Source organism: Nomascus leucogenys, chromosome 20 (assembly GCF_006542625.1).
Source record: "Nomascus leucogenys isolate Asia chromosome 20, Asia_NLE_v1, whole genome shotgun sequence".
NCBI classification, from domain to species: domain Eukaryota; kingdom Metazoa; phylum Chordata; class Mammalia; order Primates; family Hylobatidae; genus Nomascus; species Nomascus leucogenys.
In genome coordinates, this window is record NC_044400.1 from 40,233,012 (window position 1) to 40,257,596 (window position 24,585).

The 24,585-nt window shown below is 36.7% G+C and overlaps 1 protein-coding gene across 6 annotated transcripts in view; it reads left to right on the forward strand.

Annotated features, from left to right (window-relative positions):
* Positions 1-8,166: 8,166 nt before the first annotated feature.
* Positions 8,167-24,585, forward strand: part of GABRA2 (gamma-aminobutyric acid type A receptor alpha2 subunit) — a 143,759-nt gene continuing 127,340 nt past the window's right edge. For 2 of the 6 annotated variants that reach the window (XM_030800988.1, XM_030800986.1), the window contains exons 1-3: positions 8,690-9,006; positions 10,021-10,101; positions 12,549-12,664. In XM_030800988.1, coding sequence (XP_030656848.1) covers positions 10,031-10,101; positions 12,549-12,664 — 187 coding nt within the window. In that variant the 5' untranslated portion in view covers positions 8,690-9,006; positions 10,021-10,030. Of the gene's footprint in view, positions 8,477-8,669; positions 9,007-9,222; positions 9,431-10,020; positions 10,102-12,548; positions 12,665-24,585 lie in introns of those variants that run through there. The other 4 variants (XM_030800987.1, XM_003258401.3, XM_030800985.1 and 1 more) reach the window with 4 other exon arrangements.

The following is a 24,585-nucleotide window of genomic DNA, read 5'->3' on the forward strand; positions in this document are numbered from 1 at the left end:
CATAAATACAACCAAAGACCCATGAAATAATTTGGTTTAGGCTTAGGCAAGCAGGTATTTATGGGCTGTGATTTTTGGATCTCTTAAAAAATCTTCTTTGCCCGAAAAGATTTTATATGCCACTTCATCAATCAATATTTGGTATTAAAACAAGACAAAAAAACTTTGCTTTTCTCTTCATATTTCAGCTGCAAGGAGAGATCAAGTTATTCTGTAGTAGATACTACTCCAAATTTTAGAGGCTTAAAGCAGCAAATATGTATTTCTCGTCCATGCTATATGTTCAGTGCCACTCAATTAAGAGTTCTGATCTTTGTCATCCTCATTCAAGGACCCACTGAACAACCACCACTCTTTGGAGCATCATTGGTCATACCCAGATAACAGGGAAGGAGTAAACATGGTGAATCAGACACTCATTCATTCAGTTTCCATCTGGAAATGGCCTAAGTCTGTTTAGCTTCCCCATCATTGGTAAGAGCAATTTTCATTAGCAACTCTAATTTCAAGGAAAGTGAGAAAATTTGATCTGTTCATACATCTATGCTGGAAACTGGCAATATTTGCTGGAGAGCACTGATGTCCATCATTAGAATCTATAAAAATATCTCCCTCCCCACCAAAATATTTTGGAATAGTTTGTTATTTTAATTGTTTGTTATCCTATTTTAAGGATAATTTGTTAACTCTTAATTCATAATGCAGAAAATTTTCATATTTCTCTTTTCCAACTGAATACATACTGGATACCCAGAAGTCACAGAAAAAGGAAGAGCAACTTTTAACCATATTTCACTCTAGGGCATGGGTAGGAGGGGCAGCTGGACACCTCTATGTTGACAAATGAATTTAGCTCTCTAGGTGTTACAGATTTGGGCTTCATTTAAACATGTGGCTTTAAAAAAAATTTCAGGCAAATCAGTAGCCAATTAAAAAAAAAAAAGCCCCTCTTGACTTTTCAATTCAATTAATATAATGGATCAATACCATGCATTTGAGTGGATTTAATAGTATTGCTTATGCAGAGGCCTTTACGCAGAAACACAGGCAGGGATGCCCATCCATGTGCAGCATAAGCACTCACTTTCCCATCTGCTTAAATAGACACTGTCTTCTTATCTGTATGCACTCTTATAAACACACGTTTTTCCATATGCCAAAAGACAAGTGCATACACAAATGCAGATGTATGCTATGTAGGAATACTAATGAGAAAGAGGGAGGAAAAGGGGACATTAGAGAACTAACAAAAGATGGAAACAGGCAGAGCTGGAATAAAAAGGAGGGCATAGGATACTAAAAGGAGGACAGGACAAAAAAAAAAGAGCAGAAAAAAAATGAGGGAATGAGGGAAACAATGTATTCATGAGAAAAAATAATCCAATGCAAAGTAAGAGAATGTAGGTATATGTGCTGGGCTCTGACAGGTCATTCTGTGAAGGTGGGAGCTTGAATGTGGGTGGGAAAGAGTGGATGGGAACATATTCACACTCACGGGAAAAGATAAGAGCCTAAAGATTCAACAAATTCAAGTGCTGTGCATGCAACTAAATCTCATCAACTAAATGTGGAGGCAGTGATCTAACAGCTTTCAAATACTTCAGTAACACCAGCAAACACTGTGTAGTGTTGTCTATGATCCATGTGTTGTTCTGTGCACATATATCAACTCGTAAAATACTTGTGATGACCAAAAGTAGTAGGTTCTACAAATACTTTTATTCTTCAGGTAAGAAAACTAAGACAAGGTAAGGCTAAGGAATTTGTCAAAGGTTGTATAGTGAATAAGCAGCAGGATTAGGATTTAGAACCAGAGTCTGAGCTCTTAACCTCAACTCTCTGTAACATCTCATTCCTTTGAAGGAAAGATTATGATTCCCATATACATATTGTTTTAGTTCATTTTGCATGGCTATAAATAAATACATGAACCTGGATAATTTATAAGAAAATAAGTTTGTTTGGCCTATGGTTCTTCAGGTGCTGTACAAAAAGCAGGGGACCAGCATCTGCCTCTGGTGAGGGCTTCAGGCTGCTTCCACTCATGGCAGAAGGCATAGGACAGAAGGCATCACATGGAAAGATGAAGAAAGATAGAGAGAAGGTGGTGCCAAGCTCTTTTAACAATCAGATCTCAAGGGAGCTAATAGAAGAAGAACTCATTCATTATTAGGGGAGGGCGAAAACACCTTCATGAAGGACCTGCCCCCATAACCCAAATACCTCCCACTAAACCCTACTTCCAATACTGAGGATCACATTTTAACATGAGATTTAAAGGGGTCAGATATCCAAACTATATCACATATGAAGGTACAGATGCTCATGTCCTCAAGAATTTCCTAAAACATGATATATGCTTGATTCTGCCTATGCATGTAGAAGGTAAAGATAGCTTAGATGAGTCTCCTTCTGACTTTAGCTCACAGTTCAATAGGGTGAGTGCTATGATCTGAATGTTTGTGTTCTCCCAAAATTCATGTGTTTAAATCCTAATCCCTGTAGTATCAGGAGGTGAGGCCTTTTGGGAGATGCTTAGGTCCTGAGAACAGAGCCCTAATTAATGAGATTGGTGTTCTTATAAAAGAGACTCCAGAGAGCTACCTCCCGCTTTCTACTATGTGAAGACATGGCAAGGGGGCACCATCTATGAACAAGAAAGCATGCCTTCACCAGACACTGAATCTTGCAGTGCCTGGACCTTGGAGTTTTTGACTTTCAGAACTGTACAAAGTAAATTTATGTTGTTTAAAAGCTACGCATTTTATGGTATTTTGTTATAGCAGTCCCAAATGACTAAGACAGTGTGATAGAAAAGTTAATAAATAAGTTCAGTTGAATATTCTAGGTTTTATGTTAAATGCCTGTGCTAAGTTCAACAGGAGTAAAAAGTAAGGCATGGTAATTTTATCTGGAAGAAGTAGTTAACATGACTGAAACTTGGAGTGTTCATCAGGTAGATAGGGTGAACGTGGCATTCCAGTAGGGGAAGACAGTAAGAAACAAAAGCATAGAGACATTAAACCACTGGCTCTTGAGAGAAATGCAAAAAGTTATGTTTGCAGGGAGTATAGAGGAAAGAATGATGCTTGTAAAATGAATGCTGGTTATGGATGTGTGTGCGTGTGTGTGTATGTGCATGCATGTGCATGCATGTGTGTAACAAGGAGTGTGCAGAGAAAGCAGAGTTGAGACTGGATGTATAAGCTATAATTTGAAGTCAGATGTGATATGCAAAAGAATTTTCACCTTATACTGTTCTCAAGAAAACATTTTAGATGGCTGAGTGACACTATCAAAATTAGTTTTAGAAACATTTTTGTTGTTCCAATGGAAGACAGATTGGAGAAAACGAAGATCAGAGGCAGAGAAACTAATTAGTAGGCTACTGTTTATTAGTATTGCAGTATTCCAAGTGAGAATAGAGATAAGGCTATGGAATTGGTAATGAATAGAATGGTTCAGATAATGGATAGATAGGAGGTACTTTCTCAGCAATAGTAAATGTGTGTGTGTGTGTGTGTGTGTGTGTGTGTGTGTGTATGTGTACGGTACTGGTGGGTGGTTGAGAAAGAGTCTAGAATGAATATCTCCCAGTGTTCAGGATTTCCATAGGGGAAAGGTGATAAGATAGAGGAAAAAAGGTATCTAAGCACCGATAGTCAGTGATGGACAGAGATACAGCTCTAAGAGGTAACAGCATATGGCATAGCTAAGACTGCCCAAGGTCAGGCTCTGGAACCAAGGCTCCCAATTTGTATTCCAAAGTGCTTAGCTTTTCAAAGATCAGCAATTATTTATTGAGCATCTATGAGCAAGCCACTATCTCAAATACAAAAAGTCTCTACCAAAGAGAAATGATCTATATTTAAAATCATTTGATATCCGTAATTAATTTGCCATAGCATTATTCACTTTTTCTTATAAATAATTGGTTTCTATTTTCTCTTTCATGTCGCGCTGATTGACCATAAAATGCCCATAGCCTGATTATATTTTTCATTTATTTCTTCACTATATATACTCTCTGTTCCTCTTAAGATGCAAGTGTTTTGATGCCATAAATAATGATATTGGAATAATCCTTCCGTTGGACCAATCTTATCCCACCTGAGGTGTTTATAAATGGGTTCAAATTAGGTCCTGGACTTGCTCTGTTTTCTGATTTTGTTGTTATTGTTGTTGCCTTTGTCTGAATAATTGCACATGATAAGGTGTTATTAGAAATAGTATAGTAGTTATGGAAACTCTGGAGCCATATTGCCAGGGCTCTATTCCTTCTGCCAGCACTGTGAGACCTTGAGTCAGCTTAATATTTCTGTGTCGAAACCTTCTTATCAGTGAAATGGAAATAATAATAACTTCTTATTTTTGAGGATTAAATGAGTTAATACAAAACATTGAGAATGGAATCTAAGCTGTCATACCAATGAAGACATTCCAGGTTTCCTTTTATTCTTGTCATTACTATGAATATTATTTAAACAACATGTCTCACAGGTAAAGCTGCTGATCATGTAGCAGCTTATCCTTCATTAACAAGCATAGTTTTCAATGAGGAAATTTTTGGTTTGAATTACCAGAGTTTTACCTTTTAGGAAGGAATTCATTAACCTAAAAATAAATTATAACTAAAATTTCAAAAAAGGAAGGTAAAACAATTTTCTTACAAATAATTCTTATGTGTGTCATGATGTAAATTGTTTTAAAAATCTCAGAAACCACCAGGATATCCTGAATGCTTGATATATTCAATTTGCAAGTTGGATAAGAGTTTGTGAAATAACTTGGTGAACAGAGAGTTACTAATTCTATTTGAAGAAGGTAATGTGCATAGTTTATCCAAGCTAATACACATGATATATTTAGCTCTAATGAAATGTGACCTAGATTCATGAATGTAAGAGAGCAGTTTTGGAATTATTTGTTTGTGAAACTAGTTACTTCCACTTTACAGCTGTTTCTTCTTTCAGAACCTTGGGGCCTAACCGTCCATCTAAATGCAATATATGGGAAAAATAGAGCTTGACCAAGTCCTGGTTTTGAATTGATAACTGTCAGCTAAGAATTTGCACCAGTTTTGTTTTGTTTTGTCTTTTGGTAATGTGGTGAATATGTGAGAACTGACATATACTCCAGGTCCACTTTGAAATTAGTAAATCATGCAATGGGAAAAAGTAGAAGATAATATTTAATTGTTTGAAAACAGAATAATCTGTGCTTCAGTTCCTAATTTTTCATAAATTTGTATTCTCATTCAAATGAATGAATCACATAGGAATGTATGTAGTTAAAATACACACAAATTTATTATAAGAAATATGTGCTGAGAATTTAAAAAGTTAAATATAGTGAGATGCTATTCTTGTTGAAGTAATTATGATATTGCTCTTTAAAGCATGTAAAGACCATCATGATCCAATTCATGTAGTAGTAAGGTTAAACGTATTTTGTAGAATTGTGGTATTTAAATGCTATTGTTATTAAAATATTCATGTCTACTTTTATTAGTTTTGATATATATTTATCTATCTACAGATACATTAGCATATTTGTATATATGTATGTATGCATATAAGTGTACAATAAATATAGGTGTATTATAGATATACATACGTAATATATATACTTCTTCTATACACATATCACTCTATAGAAAGCTTAAAGATTAATGAAGTCCCCTAGGGCATATAAAGTAGTAGCTCTCTATAGCAGTAATGCTAGGCTGAGCTCTAAAAATGGAAGCTGTACAAAATATCTGTTCAAGAACATGAACAGTTTTTATAACAAATCTTAAAATTGTACAATATTGTGAGATGTCAGCTAATAAGAAATCAAACAAAACCAAGATCTCCCAATTCTTCAGCTTTCTTTTATTCATGGTCTTTATGTGGAAATTTCCTTAAGGATTTCAGTGGTGGGGTTGGGGAATATTTAAGAAGTGACCACCTCCACTCACCAACCTAATTTGTTGATCAGTAATTCAAAGAGGTTTGAAACAGAAGGTTTTGTGCTGCCCAAGCCTGGGTGGGAATGGATTTACTGGCAACAAATTAGTTGTCAATTCTTCCTCAGGATTGGTTGCCTTAGGACATGCTCTAAAAGGAGTGGTAGGAAGAGCTTAGTCACGACCCACACAGGCTGGCTCAGATCTCAGGCAGTTAACCTGCACTCTATCACAAAGAGCGGAGAAGAAAATCTGGCTGAGTTTGTCAGATGTTTGAGGAAGCTGGATAATCCTCCAAATTTCCAGAGAAATTTGTCTGGGGTAATAATACAACAAAGTAACAGTATAGATATGGCTAAACAGCAGAAATCTGCTGCCCACAATCAGCTTTTCTAGTTCCATTTCCTTTAATGTGCTTTGAAGTTTAAGTTACAGCTATCCAAAATTTAAAATTGTAAAACATTTTGTGAGAAGTAAAAATCAAGGTTTTATAATGAAAACTTTTAAATTTAGTTTTTACTGTGGGTCTTTCTCCAGTAAATGCATCTCTAAATCTGTGGAATGTAGTAACATACACTTACAGAAAAAAACCAAAATGGTGAAAATCATTCAAAGCAGCCTGAACTTTGTGAAGCGTCATATAAGAGGGTCATATGTCATTGAAATTACACATTTAATAAGGGTGCTAGTGGGAAAAGCTAATTCCTCAGAACAAACAATTCCCATTGATATAAATGTTGAATGAAAAAAATTAAAACTCACATTTATAATTTGATATCCAGGAGAAGACCTTATAACTATTACAATAATATATGAATATATTTAGAAAAATTGTGACATTCGTTAAAGAAAAATTTTGTTGGAGCATAGCAATAAAGCCTGGGAAGAAACCATACACTGCTTAACTTCCATTATCAAAATATCAACAATTTATTAGTAATATAAATGGAGAGGTGATAGAGATCTTAATGAAGATTGACTCACAGAAATGGAAAATAGGAAAATACAGTGGGAAGAACTGTTCATGCCAAGTATAAGCTACTTAGGTTCTCTGGTTGCAAGGTTTTAAATGGCATGCTTTTTATCTTTGTGAATTTCAATTAGACTCTGCAATGGGCAAGTCAGGAAAAGAATATTAATGATGGAGGAGAGAGCTGGGTGGTGTTCCATTCTTCACAGAGCAAGCTAAATAAGAGAGCAAATGTTTGTTTAGGTTGTAACATATTAAATGCTCATCCAGAAAATGGTGATTAATAGGTTAAAAAGGACAGCTGGAAATATTTACAATGTAAAGGTTTTACTCTCCTCCCATAATCTTCAAAGCAAAGCTAAAATCTACTGTAGATTAGCAGTGCCTGTTAGAAAAACTGCACCATCTAGGAAAAACATTTGAATTTTTGGTGCATAACTAACAAAATTGAAGTGTTTGGCACATATTGACTCTGAATGTAAAATGACAGAAACATATTAGCATACTTATCTCTCTTTTTTCCTTTAAAGTGTCTAACGTTTATAACAACTTCTGGAGGAGATAAACACTGGCTCTGCTTTGCCTTAGTAGAATGTGCATAACATTCTGTCTTATGTGCAGTACAAAAAGGAAAATGTCTCTTTTTGTTGTTGTTGTTCAAGTTGCACGTTTGGATTTTATCGCCTCATATAAAATAGAACAGAAATGAGACAGATCAAACACACAATGCTGAAAGTGTAAGATGGGACTGGAATTCCAAGTCCCTTTGCCAGCAAAAAGCCCTAAAGGGGGAAAACCTCAAACCTTGTTACCTTTCCTCCCACTGGGGAATGAGTTGCAGAGGTAGCAGAAACACAGCAGGTCCGTTTTTGCTCCGGGGTAATGTAAACTTTTTGGAGCTGTTGATTGAGTTTGATCACCTGCTAGGGAGGGCGCCTGTGAAAAGAGGTTAGAAAAGGATTGCTGGAAGTGAGCGGGAGGTTTCCCAAGGTGTGTGTGTAATCTGCAAACGGACTTTACTTACTGGCTCAAGGGAATTCTCCAGCTCTCAGAGCTTTCCTGGGAAATCGGTCTTTATTGCAGGAATGTGAAGGAATGAATGGTATATCAGGAGGGTTAAGGAATCAAAGAAACTTCCTGCTGTCTGATTTCACGCAGCATGCTTTCAACTTGGTCCTGCGTGGATGCGCTGATGACTGAGTAAAGGAGTGATTAGTCCCCTTGCCCTCCAGCGGGAGCGGAACCTCTTTACCTCTTAGCAGCCACGTCGCTCCACAGCAGGGTGATGTTGGGGGACGGGCGGCAGGGCGCGGCCCCGGGGATCTAGGGCATCACAGCCACACTGCATTCCCGACTTCACACCAACACCCACCAGCAGCCCTGCCAGGAACCTTGGGGCCTCTCGGGAGCCCCAGCAAGCGGCCTCGGGGAGCAGCCCGGGGCTGCGCGTGGGCTCCGCTCCTCCGGCGCGGTGTGGGCGAGGGGAGCGGCGCTCCGAGCGCACCCGGGCGCCCGACGCCGCCCAGGTCTGCGCCGCAGATAGTGCCAGGCGGGCGACGGTCAGCTACCAGGGATCGAGGCGGGGGAGTGTGTGTGTGTGTGTGTGTGTGTGTGTGTGTGTGTGTGTGTGTGTGTGGCGGGTGGGGGGTCCCTGCGTTCCCGGGAACCTCCTAAGCCCTCCTACCCGGCCTGACTCCTCCTCCTCCAGGCGCGGGGCTCGTGCCCGCCACCGCCGGCGCGCACCGCGCCTCCGCCCGCGTCCCCCCAATTTCCCCCCCGCCCCAGCTCCTGTCATCGTTTCCCCCCTCCTCCTCTTCCTCCTCCTCCTCTTCCTCCTCCTCCGCCCATCACCGCCACTACGAACGCCTTCGCCTCCTTCTACACCTCGCGCCGCCGCCGCCGCCGCTCCTAGCGCTCCTCTCCGGCTTCCACCAGCCCATCGCTCCACGCTCGCTTGGCTGCTGCAGTCTCGGTCGGTCTCTCTCTCTCTCTCTCTCTCTCTCTCTCTCTCTCTCTCTCTCTCAAGTTTCCTATCTCGTCAAGATCAGGGCAAAAGGAAGAAAACACCGAATTCTGCTTGCCATTTCAGGTAGGGTCGCACACGTTGGTCCCGATAGAGACCCTTTCCCGTTTGTCTTTGCCTCGCGTGCATGCCTCATCTCCCCCCACCCCACTTTCAGAGGCTCCCTGGAAACGGAGGAGGCTCAATTCCCCCACCTCCCTCCTCCCCAGCGCACTTAAAAAATAATTTCGATACTTATCACCAGAAGCATATTTGCAACTACAATAAAATCCAGGACACCTGCTCGGCAGCACGTTAGCTTGGCTCTTTTATAGTCTTCAACTTTGCACACAGTGATTACCGCTGCCTGCCTGGCTGGTGTTTGCTGCCGGAGCCTCACGCGCCTTCTCTTATTGTGATCCTCGGCTCCGGAGCAGCTGTCAAACGCGTCGTTTCGCAGCACTTGATCCGAAGCCGGCTGCCTCTAAGACTTGGTCTTGGGCGACCGTGGGTGGGCAGGAAGGGAAATTATTTTATTTTATTTTGTTAAGGGGAGTGAAGAAACGAGGACGTGAGGACCGCAGTTCACTGTAATGAAAAGAATAATTGCAAAAGTGGGCTGCCTGCCCCTAGCTTTTCCCGCTGAGGTTGCGGAGGTGGTCTTGGCTGAGGGGGTTGTGGCTTGAAGTACCCATCTCTCCTCTCCTTTCCTCCCCTCCTCTCCAACCCATTCCCTTTCCAGCTGCTATGTCAGTTTAAAGTCCAGGGTGTTATTATTACATGTGTGCGCAAAACAGTGTTTGCTGACGATGAGGCTGGGGGACGTTCCTGGCAGAGAGAAGTCTGATTACTTGGTCATCTTGCTGTTAAAGAAAGAAAGAAAGAAAAAAAGAAAGAAACAGAAAGGAAAAGGGTGGGGGTGGGGGTCGATAAAAAAGAAATCGTCTCTCAATCATCCAGTCCTACACACAGTCCAGGAAGTAATCTCCATAGCTTTAACACGAATCCCTAACTAAAAGGATATTCTGTGGGGTTACTTGGATAGTGGAACTGAAGGCAATTTTAAGTGTATTTTGTTTTTCCTTCCATGGCTTTGTAAAGAGCGGCGGTGATGAAGACAAAATTGAACATCTACAACATGCAGTTGCTGCTTTTTGTTTTCTTGGTGTGGGACCCTGTCAGGTGAGATATTTATTGTATTTGACTATTTTAATTCAGGGTAAAGATGTGTTTCTTGTATGCCATTAATGCTTTTGAAAATCAAGGGTGTCTTAAAGAATTATTTCTCAGAAAAGGGGGTGTATGGGGAAAGCGAACTATGAAGTAGTAGACTAAAAACTTCACTGCTTCTCGTCCTTAGTGATAAGATCCAAAAGCAAACAGAAACATTTTTCATGCAGAACATTCACAGAAGAAAAGAAAATCCTTTCAATGGCATATTCCTACAAGGAATTGAAGTGATTAATTATAGGCACTTATAATATAACACCAGGATTCGATAAGGAAGCCAAGTTTTCCTTCAAGCTGACAGAAAAGTACCAGCTAAGTGATTTGAGTGTTAACTAATTTTTTTTTCATTTTTCTTTTCTTTTTTTTAATGGTATGGCTCCTTTAGTCACCATAGAAAACCCAAATGATGTGTGAGTCTTAAACCTCTAGGTGGAGGTAGTATACAACTTCACAATCACAAACAACAAAACAAAAGCTAGATTTATTCATCATCAACTTTTTGCATTACTAAAATTTTTTTCTCAAATGCTAATAGTCAGGAATACTGATTTAAAATATATAATGAATTTTCTTTTGCCTACGCTATAAAAACATGAAATTAATTTTTATTGCTTTCAGTAACTTCGTTTTATTTTGTAGTCTTTCCTGATTTTCATTATCAGTGGACATCTTTTCTTTAATGCCTTTAGGATATGATTCTCGAAATACCAGAAGACTTAAGATACAAGTTTTATAAGAATGTTCTCGTAACTATTTATTTTTAAAAATCTAATAAGTCTTTATTATACCTTTATTTCTCTTTTAACTTTTTATTTTATTGTCCAATTAATGGTCAAAGTATGAAAACATTTCTTAGAATTGAGACGCCATCTATCTCATAAAGTCTTGTTTTTATTTGGAAAATACCTACTAATTTAATGACTGCATATTGATTTGAGAAAGAAAATATAAAATGTGATTAAAAAACACTTTCAAATGAAAATCTCTGTGGAACTTTATGAACATCTTAGTTATTGGTTTTAAAATTAGCTTAAGTAGGCAATACAGAAACTTTTGAGGCTAGAGGGTATAAAGTGATACACTTATTTAATTTGTAGATGTTTATCTTCATTTCGATATTTTAATATTTTTTCTTCTCTGAAGACAATATTTGTTTGAGGTTGGTTACCAGTTTTTGATGTATCGTGACTATTTATAGCTGCTAGGTCGGTAATCATTTAAATGCAAATGGACACTTTCAATAATATTTTATACAATGCACCTTGATCAGAATGTAATTACATATTGTCTTTTATTTTAAAAGAGTGGACAATCCATGATCAATTAATAATCATTGAAAATATCTGTGTTTAACCATACTTCTCTCAACTAGTTTTCTGTTCTATATTTGACCAGTAATGCTTATGCCAGTATTGTATTCTATTATATAAATGATTCTTTTTTGGGGCCAGTAATTTAAATCTCTGATTCATTCTGAGAAAAAAAAAAGACAATGAAAAGGGACATTCTGTTTTATACATTTAGTTGCTTCTGCAACAAATTGCTGCATGTCACAGAATCAGGTGTTTGGCTTTATGATGCAGAAATAATGGAGAAAATCACAATTTCTAAAGCTTTTCTGGTGATATTTTAAGACCATTTGTTCTTTCTACAAAATTGTCACCAAAACAAAGTAACTAGGCATTTTAATCTTTACAATATTGCTCTTCTCAGAGGCCAATCAGGAAGAACTAGGCTCTAAGGATCTCTGCAGCTGTGTATGTGTTGCTGATGCTTTCAGAGCCCACCTCCACCTCCTGGCTACATGGAGCCTGGCACATAGCCAGTGGAGTTTCCCTGATGCCTATATTGCACTTGGCCATTGGGTGGAGGTATACCCAAAGTAAGGAAAAAATCCTGATTTAAAGGAGAAAAATACATACGAAAAAGAAAGACACTTATGAGAGAGATAGAAAATATATTTACCTCCAAAAAAGCAATTTAGTTACCAATTAATATTGAAAACAGTTATTTCAGGAGTCTGTTTGATTATTGGAATTTTCTAACTGTAGAATAGCAATACTAATAGCGTTTGCATGTGTTAATCTACAATCATAATATATCCCAGAAGATGGATTTAGAACGACAATGAATAGTCCACATAAAAGGTTAAAGGGGTAAGAATCTCAAATAATGTTAACATCAAACTTCTGATAATCTACTATTTAGAATCTATTCCAATTTCATGTTTACCTTTTTTGAAGACATACCGATATTTATAGAAGTTTAAAAAAAAGGAGGAAAACGGGTGGTACTAATAGCTCAGGGAATGTTAAAATTTAAATTAAGGAAGAAAAGCATGTTGGCATTTGCAAAACACACATATGTATATATATCAGCTTTTTAAATTATCTGTTTAGGTTGGTGCTGGCTAACATCCAAGAAGATGAGGCTAAAAATAATATTACCATCTTTACGAGAATTCTTGACAGACTTCTGGATGGTTACGATAATCGGCTTAGACCAGGACTGGGAGGTAAAAATAGTTTTCCTCTTTTAAAACTCTCATAAAATAATGCCTTTAAAAGTTAAGGGTAATATTCCTATTTTAATATATTTTATATATGAAAGCATCACTGTATAAATAAAATTATAGAAAATAGAAAGTAAGATATATGAAAAAACATTATCTGTGATTCCTTTTATACATACATAATGTATTTAACATATCTTTCATAGAATGCCTAAAGTCATATGGAGCCCAGACTTTCTGCATGAATAGTTTTTAAATTAACTTTCTCACACTTAGAGTATGTTAAAATCTAGCATTATTGAGCAGATATACATATGAAAGTATATTTCATATGTAAAGAAAGTATATTTACTTTCTTTGATCATATTTTCATATCAGCTCAGATACACAGAAATAAGGAACATAAAAAATATAAGAATATAGTGGTTGTATTTTAACAAATACACTTTTTAGCATTCTATGATGATACTTCTTTACACTTGCATGTGACATTTCTAAAATACAGCACAAGTTTGTTGTTCTTGAAACTTTCAAAGACATTTCAGGTATATGTTAGACATAGGTCTAAATTTTTTGATTCTGGCACAGTTTGATTTCAAATTTAAACATTAATTTTTTATTCAGAAAAATAAATATATTCTTATTCAAAAAGGGAAAGAAAATTTGGCTTGACTAATTTGTTAAATTTTAATGATCACATTTATCACTTGTTTGTTTCATAATCATTAAGACGTTTAGTTTCACAGTTAATTCAAAATTAAGACAAATTACTTGAACAGTTGATACTAATACAAGATTTATGTCGTTAACCTGGTTATTGCCAGGTTTGGTGACTTTGCAATGCTAAGTTGCTGGAAAAGATTTGTGTTAGTCTGACTACATTCCTGAATACTTATGCAAATAATTCCTTTAAAAATATAAGCTTTGTTTATATATATATATGTTTGGCAATTGTATGGTTTGGATTGTCCATGGGTAAGAAAAAAGTTGGAAGAGACCCAACTGATTCAATAATATGCCATTTAATTTCTATTAGTTTTTGACTTGAATCCCTGAGTGAAATCTCACATTTTAAGAGAGAAATCCCAGAGGGGAATAATGTTCACAGGTATGACACATTGTATCCTGAAGGAAGAATTCAGTTGTTTAATATATGCTCAGTTTCTAATAGGAAAAATAAAAAGGAAAAGAATATCTGATTAGTAATTAATATGCCTAATAATCATGAATATAAGGAATTACTATCCAGGTTAACATATGTGGCAATGAACTATTGACCAAACTTGTATAAGTAAGCCTAGTAAGTAAGAAGTAAGGTTCTCATAATTCACAATCATGGTTTAAGAGGCAGATTGCACTAAGGCAGATTTGTTCGTAAGGCATAGATCGTATTATTTTAAAATAAATCATCTGCTGTCAAATTTTAAAATATCCAAGTTAGCCTGTAGACTTTGTCTCTTTGAATTTTTACGAGGAATATTTATCCTCTGGGTATATGGTTAGGTAGCAGAAACTACCCGTTTGAGGACTTATGTATTGCCATCGATGTCCTTTTATTTCTGTTGTAAAATCTTGCATCCTTTTTATTTCCAATGCTTGCATTCAAATAGAGATTTACATTACCTTGTTAATTAGGTTAATGCAATACACTAAGTGGCTTTTCTTGAGTTATTCTCTTCCTTCCTCAATCCTCTGATATTGAACATATCTCACAGTCAGGTGAGTCTTCTTTTAGCTTTATACTCCTTTTCATATGTCACTCTCTTCTCTTGATCAAGTGCCAACAGTGGCTCCCCATTTCCTTTGGTAGATGGTGGCAAGGGGTAGTGGAAGGAACATATTCCTTGGAGGCAGACAGGTCTAGACTGGAATTCTGCTCCATCCACACACAAAGCTGTACCTTGGCCATATCACCTCTGTTTCTGTGGCTGTGAAATAGTTACCTTTAGGGTTGTTGAGTTGATTATATAAACAGAAAGTGTACGCAAAGCATGTGCTACATATTGGCATTTCAATGATATCAATTCTTTCTCTCCTCCCTTAGATTGCTAATTTAACAAGGATTTCTACAGTCTATTTCTCTGGTTTCATTTACCACTTTACCCCACCTCCAATTCTTCCTGCCGTTTCTCTTGATAATTCATTCTCATCTATTCCTTTGGCTTTTAGTCATGTGATCTCCTCTGACTGGAATCATTTTTTCCTCATCCCCTCTGCTTGTCTAAACTCTACCTTTCCTATGAAAATCATCTTAATACCAGTCCTTTTTAGTAAGGATCTTTCTTAACTGAATTGAAGCACCCAGATTAAATTTTCTCTCTTATTTTTTTTTAACCAGTCATTGGCACTATGTCTCCTGGTACATATTATGTGCTATCATGTATGATTTATTACCACTTTATGTTTCTCTTGTTACCTTATTAAGATTCGAAGCTCATTGAGTCAAGATATTGTATAATAAATCCTCTTTTCTCAGCAACTAAATATTGATTTGCATATTGTGGTCATAAAATAAATGTTGATGCTTGATTAACTTTTCTGTGACCAGCTCATTGTCTGGAAAATGGGACTACCCATATCTGGCTGACCTTTTAGTTAGGAATGTTGAGGTGGTATGTTGAATATCACTCTTAATGAAGAGAACCTTGCTTTAGACTGGAGATTTAGTAAAATCCTGGTTCTGGGGCTAAGCAGTGTGTGACCTTTCAATCGCTAGCCTCTCTGGATCTATATTTGTCATCTGTGAAACAGGATTTCTAATGACTTTCTTAAATTTTTTATGAATATTAAATATGATATATGCAATGAGTTTAGCATAGTGACTGGCATTTAGTGGACAGTTAATAAATGACAATAACTAAAAGACTTTGAAGAACTTGCTAAATGTAGTTTCAAGTTTAAATTATTATCATGATTACTGCTGCATCCAACATTTTTAGTCTGAATGCACACATGTCGTTTCAAATAGAAAGCTCAGGGAAATTACCTGTATCATTATTTCCCAGAAATGAATAATAAGGGAAAAATGGGCTCAATTTGATTTTAATGTATCAAACTGAACATCTCTATTGATGGATAATCTAGTTAATTAATCTCAATTACTATGTTCTTTCCTTTATAACTATGATATAAATGAGTACATAGAAAAGAGGAACCAGTTTTGAACTATGAGTTAGAAAAATTGTTCTTTTCACCTGGCTCTATCGTTACTAGCTCTTATTCTAGACATTTTGAGCCTGGATATTTTCTTTGGGAAAATGGGAATAATAGAATTTTATTCTGAGAGAAGGAGAGTCCATTGTGATTCATTTATATGACACAGATTATATAACATATTGAGTAAAATATTTTAAGGTATTTAATGATTAATAATAGATCCCTTTAAAAATTTAAGTCAGAGCATGCCCCTCAACTGCTCAGATCCTTGCAATGATGTCCTATTCATTCAGAATAAAAGCTGGATTTCTTGTGGTGGCCTGCAAGGCCCTCCAAGGGTTTTCTCCCCACTCTTTCTTTAACCTCACCTCACCTCACCTCACACAACTCTCCCTCTTGCTAACATTGCTTCAGTCACATTAGCTTCCTTCCTGCTCTTTGAACACACTGGGATACTCTGTGGAGCCTTTTCCCTGCTTGTATTCTCTTCCCTGGTGTATCCACTGATGTCACCTTCTCAACGAGGTCAACCCTGACCAACCTAATGAAACTCCAACCTGTCTACCCATCAGCAATCCTGATCCCCTTTGCCCAATTCCATTTTTTCTTTGTGCTTCTTTAGCACTTTGAATATAAATATATGTGTGTGTGTATATATATATATATAATTTATTTATTACCATTGTATTAATTGCACATTTTTGTCTCTTTTGCTAGAATGTATGCTCTATGAGATCAGGGATTTTTGCTTGTTTTTCAGCTTGATTCACTGATATATCTATCCTAAGCATCTAGAACCGTGCCTGGCACATAGTAAGCACTCAACAAAATATCTCTTGAATGACTTTCCATTTTATTAGTTGATTTCATTTTTGTTTTCAGTGTGCCACCATGAAAATGATCAACTAAAGAGTTTACTTCATCCTTAAAATCAATGGAGTGATTATTTAATTACTACACCAGCCTCTCACTATTAACACCAACATATTTTGAGTTGATTTCTTGGTGAATTGGGATAATTATTACACCAATTACTCAAACTCCTGACTTACAGTACCTGTGATTCTGCCGTGAACTAACTGTGTGATTTTGAGTGGTTCATTTGTCCCATCTATGACTTAATTTACTCATCTGTGAAGTGGGAGGAGGAGTTCCACTGATTCTATTTGTATCTCACAGGAATAGTATATGGCTCAAGTACATTGAAATTCTTAAGAAAATGCAATGTGACATACAATTGATAGGAATTAGTATTGTTAGGTATAGCAGAGGAGAATTCTTCAAGGAGAATATTATGTTAGAAAGTAATATTCTTTGAAAAACATGTCAAGAAAATATTGGTAGGCAGGCCTTATGCATTTGGTAGTCTTACTTCATTGTGGGCCTGAAAACTGGACATGGCATTGCCTCAAAATCTTATCTAACAAGACTGTAGATGCAGATTAGCTAGAACTAATAACTGTATCAAGTCTTCTCTTTGTCTTCAATTTAGTCATCAGCGCTAACAAGTCGGGGTACCTCCCATGGATTTTTATATTTCAGAGGAGGCTTTCACATTGTTAAATGAATAAAAGGAGCAACATTTTTCTTTTTGGATCAATTTTATAAGGTCATTGGAAAATTGAATGTGTAGACAGGCCTCATATATTTATGATAGCTGGCATCCACATGATCAAGAGTAACAACTACTAGCTATGACAAGCCTTGGAATCTAAATTATAGATTCAGGCTGGAAAATCTAGATTGAGTACCACGCTTAACTGCATTTTGAAAAGCTGTTTCGAGGAGGTTGGCTAGTTAGAACCACCCTCTCCCAACCTGGTACTTTTGTTTTATACTCTGAAACCTTGAAGATGCTTTGTGCTTAAAAATCATGAAAAACTTGAGGTCTGAACACAGACTTAGAGTCTGATGGTCAGCTATCAACTTTACTCTTGGATATTTATCCTTAGGCTGTGGAGAGATGTATGATAACATGTTTCTGTGGATTTTATTACTCCTCAAATTTATAAAAAATGAAATAGAGGCTACTGAGTGGGCAAAAATTAATATCGAAAAATCTGATCTCTCCCAGAACCTAAGAGGAATTCTGACCTCAAAAGAGCATTGTATTACTTCATAAAGTAATGGTTAAGATCAGTGCCTGCTTTTGGATTCTGTTCCTATTGTACATTAACTATATGACTTTCAGCACTTTGCTCAACTTCTCCTTGCGTCAGTTTCTTTATTTGTAAAATTACAAGGCTTATTGGTTTGTTGAGGGCTTATTTTACTTTTTACATCTAATCTCTTTGGACAGTGGCTGGCAAACAGAGTAAGAACTCAATACATGTAGAAATTATTATCGTTATTGTTGGTTCTACTACCACTTCTAGTAGAAATGAAATAGAATATATCAACCCATGTCACATTTAACTTATAAAAGCTTTGACTTCCAAAACATGATAAACTTGGAGCACACAGGATCCAATTTTAAAGAAAGAAGTTATGTGTGTGTTTCTTATGCATTCAGTCTTATTGTGTGGGCACATCTTCGTACATGAACAAAACCCCTGAAAACAAAACCAATGAAAAAGATGATGTATTTATCTTCACGATTACTATCATGACATATAATAATTTGGCATCATCAATTCAAGATAATGAATTTGCCTATAGAAGCAAAGCTGTATTTACAGAATAAAAGCTCATTATAAGATATAAATGACGATTTTAGGGACATATTATAAAATTGAAAGCATAGTCACCACCCTAACCTGGGATGTACCAGACACTTCAACAGCAAAACCTCTGAGTCTTGAAACTTTAGAGTATATATCCTGATGCTTGATAACATCATACTTATCTTTATGATTATGGGTGATGGAGACATCAAGAGGGAGAGAACATGCTGAGAGGGGTTTGAGATCTCAGTACATAAAACCGAGGAGGCGAGGGGAAGATAGGGAAAGGTAGGTTGCAAGATGAGTAGAAAGAAGAGATTGAGCTGAGCTGTTAAGTAGTTCTAGTCTCAGATGAAGGCAGAGTAAACTCCAGATGTTAAAGCTTCTGCTTCTTTGAAAAGCTGTGATTTTTGGCATTCTCCTCTATCAGGCAGCTGCAGTCAAGGCTGATGCTGCTTCAGAAGCAGGAGGCAGCTGAGAATCTAGTCTCCCTGCCTTTCAGACTCAGATTCCTGGGGTCTCCTAAAGTTCACTGAGTGGGATAACCTTCAGAATAAGCCTTCCGCATAAGAAGATTTCAGAGCCCTTTCATGCGCCGCACGAGATCCACCCACTAGACCGCCTAAAGGTCACAGGGAACGCTGCATTTTACTATTTCATGAGTGAGAAAATGAAAATAAATTGGGATGATTTCACACATGTGTAAATAGCTTTTAATAAAAGCGTAAATGACTGATATCAAGTCATTTGTCATTTCCTATTTATTTAAATTTACTTTATGGGAGGCATGAGGCATGTTCTTGCTGCCTGGAGTGGGATGCCATTGGGGAGGCTGGAGACTTGTGGACACAGCTTTCGAAGTCAGTTTCTTGAATTTTGTCTGGGGGCTATCCCACTTCTCTCCATATGGCATGGAAATAGCATGCCGATGGACTTCATCACAGTGCATGCTAGGTTAAACTAGAAACACGGTAATGTGAGGTACAGCTTTTTGTGGTGCTTTTTAATATTTCGAGGCATGACTAACAAGCATCTTAGTGTTTTTGCATACACCTCACTGTGTGTTGCTTGCCCACTCCTTGCTGCAGAATGGGACTAAGATAGTCTTCTTAGGAAATAGTTAGGGTGAGGTAGTTTTGCAGAATTTTTTCTCAGTTGGTTGTTTTAACCAGATATATAGCTTGTGATTGTTTCATAGGAAAGGCAGACTGACTATGTGACAGCACTGGTATGCATTACATTAGATAGAAGCACTTTCTCCCCATACAGCAAGTGTCAGGCAAATTCAAGGTGACGTCAGTAAAGTGCATGGCCCAGAAAATGTTGCCTACTTTTTTTTGAGACAGAATTTTGCTATATTGCCCAGGCTGGAATACAGTGGACTCAATCTCAGCCCACTGTGGCCTCCACCTCCCAGGTTCAAGTGATCCTCCCATCTCAGTCCCCTGAGTAGCTAGGACCACAGGTGTGTACCACCACACCCAACTAATTTTTAAATTTTTTGTAGACACAGGATCTCACTATGTCTGGTCTTGACCTCTCGGCTTCAAGTGATCATCCCACTTTGGTCTCCCAAAATGCCAGGATAACAGGCATGACCCACTGTGCCTGGCCACTACTCATGTTTTAATGAACTAACATTAGGGCTTTGTTTTCATCTGAAAACATTTTTGGTTAATAGCAGTTGGTTTTTTCAACCATCACTGTTGAGAAGGTGTTGTCCTCAGTCATAATTTTGAGGGATGCTTACTTTGGCTGTTTCAGACACAAGCATGCCTCTCTCACTGTATTTTTTCCCCGTAGCACTTCAGCTCAGATGCAGTCAAAGCTTTTCTTTCTCTCCCCCTTAATACATGGTGGATAAATTGGACCATAAGCATTTGTTTTAGTGTCCTATTTTGATTGCTACAGATAAATCACCTTGTAGAAATCTATATTGGTAGTGAAGATAGTGAAATGAACAGATTGGCCAGTAAACAATTCATTACTTTTCAATGTGTTAACATGGAAAGAGTCAAATGAAATTATTCTAGTATTTTGTTCCTTAAAATGTGTTTTGAAAGAGTGTGATATGCCAGCCACTCTACTCTGCAGGATCTAAAGACATACAAGGTGTGGTGTTGGTCTCCCTGGAGATGAGGTCCCTCAGGGGGAGATGAAGCATGTATACTGTCATTCTCAAAATAGCTTGAAACCACAGAACACATGGTCCATTGTAAGAACATTCTATTGAAGTTTAGAGAGGTAGGAAATGATTTTTACTTGTACCATTTAACTGGAGTTAGCCAAGTTTTGTAGCTGTAAGTATAACTCATTCATTCAAGTGTTTCTTACTAAGGGCTTAGGATTTGCTGGGTACTATTTTAAATGCTGGAAATACTATCATGAACAAGACCCAGTCTGCATAAATTCATATCACACCATATTTGGCTTGTTCTGGCTTTCATGTGTTCTAGGCACTGGTTTCTTCTTTCTCTTCTTAATTAAGAATTCTGTATAACCACTCTGTGTTTTCTTTATTGAACTTTAAGTATTCTGTCATAAAGGGAAGAGTGATTTCTGGTATATTTACTGTGAGGCAGAGAATTATGATATCTACAGAAGAGTGTAAGGCTCAGAGAGCACATTTTTCTATGTCTGTAGCAGGGATGTCGAGGATGTTTAAGTGTGGGATTCCCAAAAGTACTAAGACAGTGTTAATTCCAACAGAAACTTCTGGACACTCCTCACTTATCTTCTTTGGAGAAACTTATTTGTTTTGAGCTACAAGTGAAAGAAAAAAAACTAGACATGAACAGCAAAATGAAAAACTTATGAAGAGTTATATGATGAGAATTATATTTATTTCTTCTAAATTTTTAGTGCTGTTAACACAGAATTCTGGAAATTTTTGTTTTTAACTTAAAATACCCTCATCCCATAAGGTACAGATCTTATCATTTACAAATAAGGTATTATAAGAATAAAATTAATATTTAAATATTAAATGATTTTATACAGAAGCTCATCAAATTAGGGATATCAACTTATCATCAGATACAGATCCCTCCAAATACTCCACTGGATTTTGCAGTTTAAGTCATTAGCATTAGTGGTAGTTTTGTTATTTTTGTGTTTTTATTATACTTTTTTAAGGTGTAATCTTAATTTGATATATGAGTTAAATCTATTTCACCTTCTCTATATTCCTTGTTGTTTATTTCAGTATTAAAACATGTCAAAAATTAAAAATGGCTTCACATAATTTTTTTAAATAGTGTTCTGTCATGAGAGCATCCATTTAATAATAAATATTTTTATTAACATTCAGATTGTCACAAGCTTATTAGGGGAGGGAATGCAAAATATTTCAGGGATATGTGTGATGCCATTTTCTTGTATAGAAGCATATCAGTATTCTTAGAGAATATGATTAATTAGGGCATTAATAATTTGACTTAAAACATAATAAAAAGTAAGATGTCCCTTCTGATATATGTAAGTATGCATATATTATTCATCAAAAAATATACTAAAATAAGGTCATAATATTTTCAAATGTTTGGTGGAGATGGTTAGCAAAGTCTAATAACTTTATGGATATTTCAGGAATATACTGAAATACATGAGTATTTCAATATAATGGGTAGTACAATTGGATTTTGTCTATGAGTAGAGGAGTAGAGTTACATCTCAAGGTTAAGGAAAGTTGAAGAAAGTATAAGAATTACAAATGTCTTCAAGTAGTATTAAAAAATACGTTATTTAGATTACATTTTATAATGAGACCTAACATATTTTAGTAAGTATTGGATAGGCATTTGGTTTCCATTATGTTGGCAAAAGGATCAGATGCTTTTAGAATTAGGTATGTTTAAAACTTCCCAGGACATAAAATAACTCCAGACTTGAACTGGAGGAGTTTAGAGGAGGAAGACAAATGTCATGGGGGACTTTTAGAAAGAGATGGAAGATTTCCTGTTTTAATTACTTGTGAAGATTTTAGATTTTGTACAAAAGGTGTTGAGTTACTAAGATTTTTTGGTTGGAGAGTTCAAATTTTTTCAATTACATGCATTTTTTAAGGGTCATTACAATAGAATTCAGTAAGTTAGCAATAGTCAGAGAATCAGGGTAAATAGAACAAATTCACTGTTGCTAGTGTGATTATATAGAGAAACTCTTCAAAATTTTCAAGAAAAAAATAGTGGGCTAAAATGCTACTTAGGTTTGCAAGGAAGATTAAAATTTGGATACCACAAGAGAGGACGTCTTAATTAAAAGAAAATGGAATTGCAAGGCTGGTGTTCAGGTCAGGTAGGGGGGAACATAGCAGGATAGATTTAATTAGCATGTAAGGGTAATCATTCAAGCAAAAAATGGGAAACCGATGATTGTGCTTAGTAGACTTGCAAAATAATTGTGCGACACATATTCGAGAAAAAGAAACTTCAGAATCTTAAGAGACTAAATGGGGCAGGCTTACATTGTAAAAATATTATAAAAGAATGGGAGTTAATGTAGAGTCACTTTTAAGGAAGCAGAGGATTTCTAAGACAACAGTAATTAAAACTGAGGATCCTTTTATCATTTTGAGTAGTTTTGGCTTAGTGGCAATTAGAGTTGCAGGATCAAAGATAACTAACAAGAAAACCATATATAGAACCATATTATTAGTAATAATTATATTAAAATATGTCACCATTTAAAATAGATTAAATGTCATAAGTTGACTTATTATTATTCCAGTACATACATCAGAATAACAGTTATCTGAACTCTTGAGGGAGAAAAGACAATGTAGTAGTGAGGAGAATATTGCTGTAACAGATTCATTTCAACTTTCATTCCTTCAAGCTTCCCTGATAATCTGCAGGGCTCTAGGAGGTATTTTTGGCTGCTGCCAAATTGATGGCACAGTTAATATCTTTAACAGGGAGGGTCACTTAGGGTTTACATTACAATCTGTGAAATAGAGGGGTGATGAAAATTTCCGGGGAATACAGTTGTTCACTCAGGATGAAAACGCTTACATTCAGATGCTTGTTACACAGATGTTCACCGCGTTTGCCATTCTCTTTTAGCTGCTACCCCACCCAGTCTGGTCTTTGTCATTTTTGGTGACAGCTTCTAATACAGTCATCTCAGCCTCAGATATCTGATTGCCACCAGTTCCAGGGGGCAGCTGCAATTTATGCCCGTGTTGCCACTGCATTGGAACAGCTGGGATGTTACGCAAAATCTATCAACACAAGGAAATTGGGCAGGTGCACGTTTAAGTGAGTGGATATGAAAGTTACTGGGGTGAAAGCAGATGTCTCTTCATCAAATCCCTTCCCTTTAGGGAACAGTTTGTGGCCTGTTATCTCTGTAATTTTCCCCACCCGCTTAGAGAGGGTGGTGTAACACTTTACATACTTCTGTCTGAAGACATTAGAAAAAGATATAATAATCTCAAGTGGCTTTTTATACCACAAATTTAATGCCAATTGGAAACAGGAAAGTTTGCTCTTTAGCATTGGAATAAAATTATCAAATACAGGTAAGAGAAGAATTATCATAGTAGCCTTCATCAGTTAGGGATGTGTTTGCCTGAGTGTAATAGGAAATTCCATCTACAGTGACTTCAATTGGGGCTAATTTTTCTCACAAACAAGAATTTTACAGGTAGGTGGTTCCTAGCACTAACTGAGTTCTTAAAAAGGTGGCTTAAAGAACATAGCCTCTTTATTCTTTTAATCACCTTCCTTAGTGTTTCCTTCTCTTTATGCTTGTCACCTCATGATCCCAAGATAGCTACTGCAGCTCCAACTATCCTATCTATGATTAAGGCCAGAATAAAAGGAAGAAGTGGAATCATCTGTTCCTTATGTCAAAAAAATAAGCCTTCTGGGCACTTGCAGCTGATTTCTGCATTTACCTTCATAGTTCTTTGCAGCCAGGAGGACATCTGGGGAAATTAGCGTCCTGCTTGGCACTGGGCACATTTCTGCCCTAAATAAAATTGGATTTATTAGAAAGGAGGAGGATGTATTTGATAATCAGTAAGCTACTGGCAATGTCTGTCACATCTGCTAACTCTCTAATAGAAAAGTTACTTCCTCTTTCTGTGCCTCCATTTCTTGC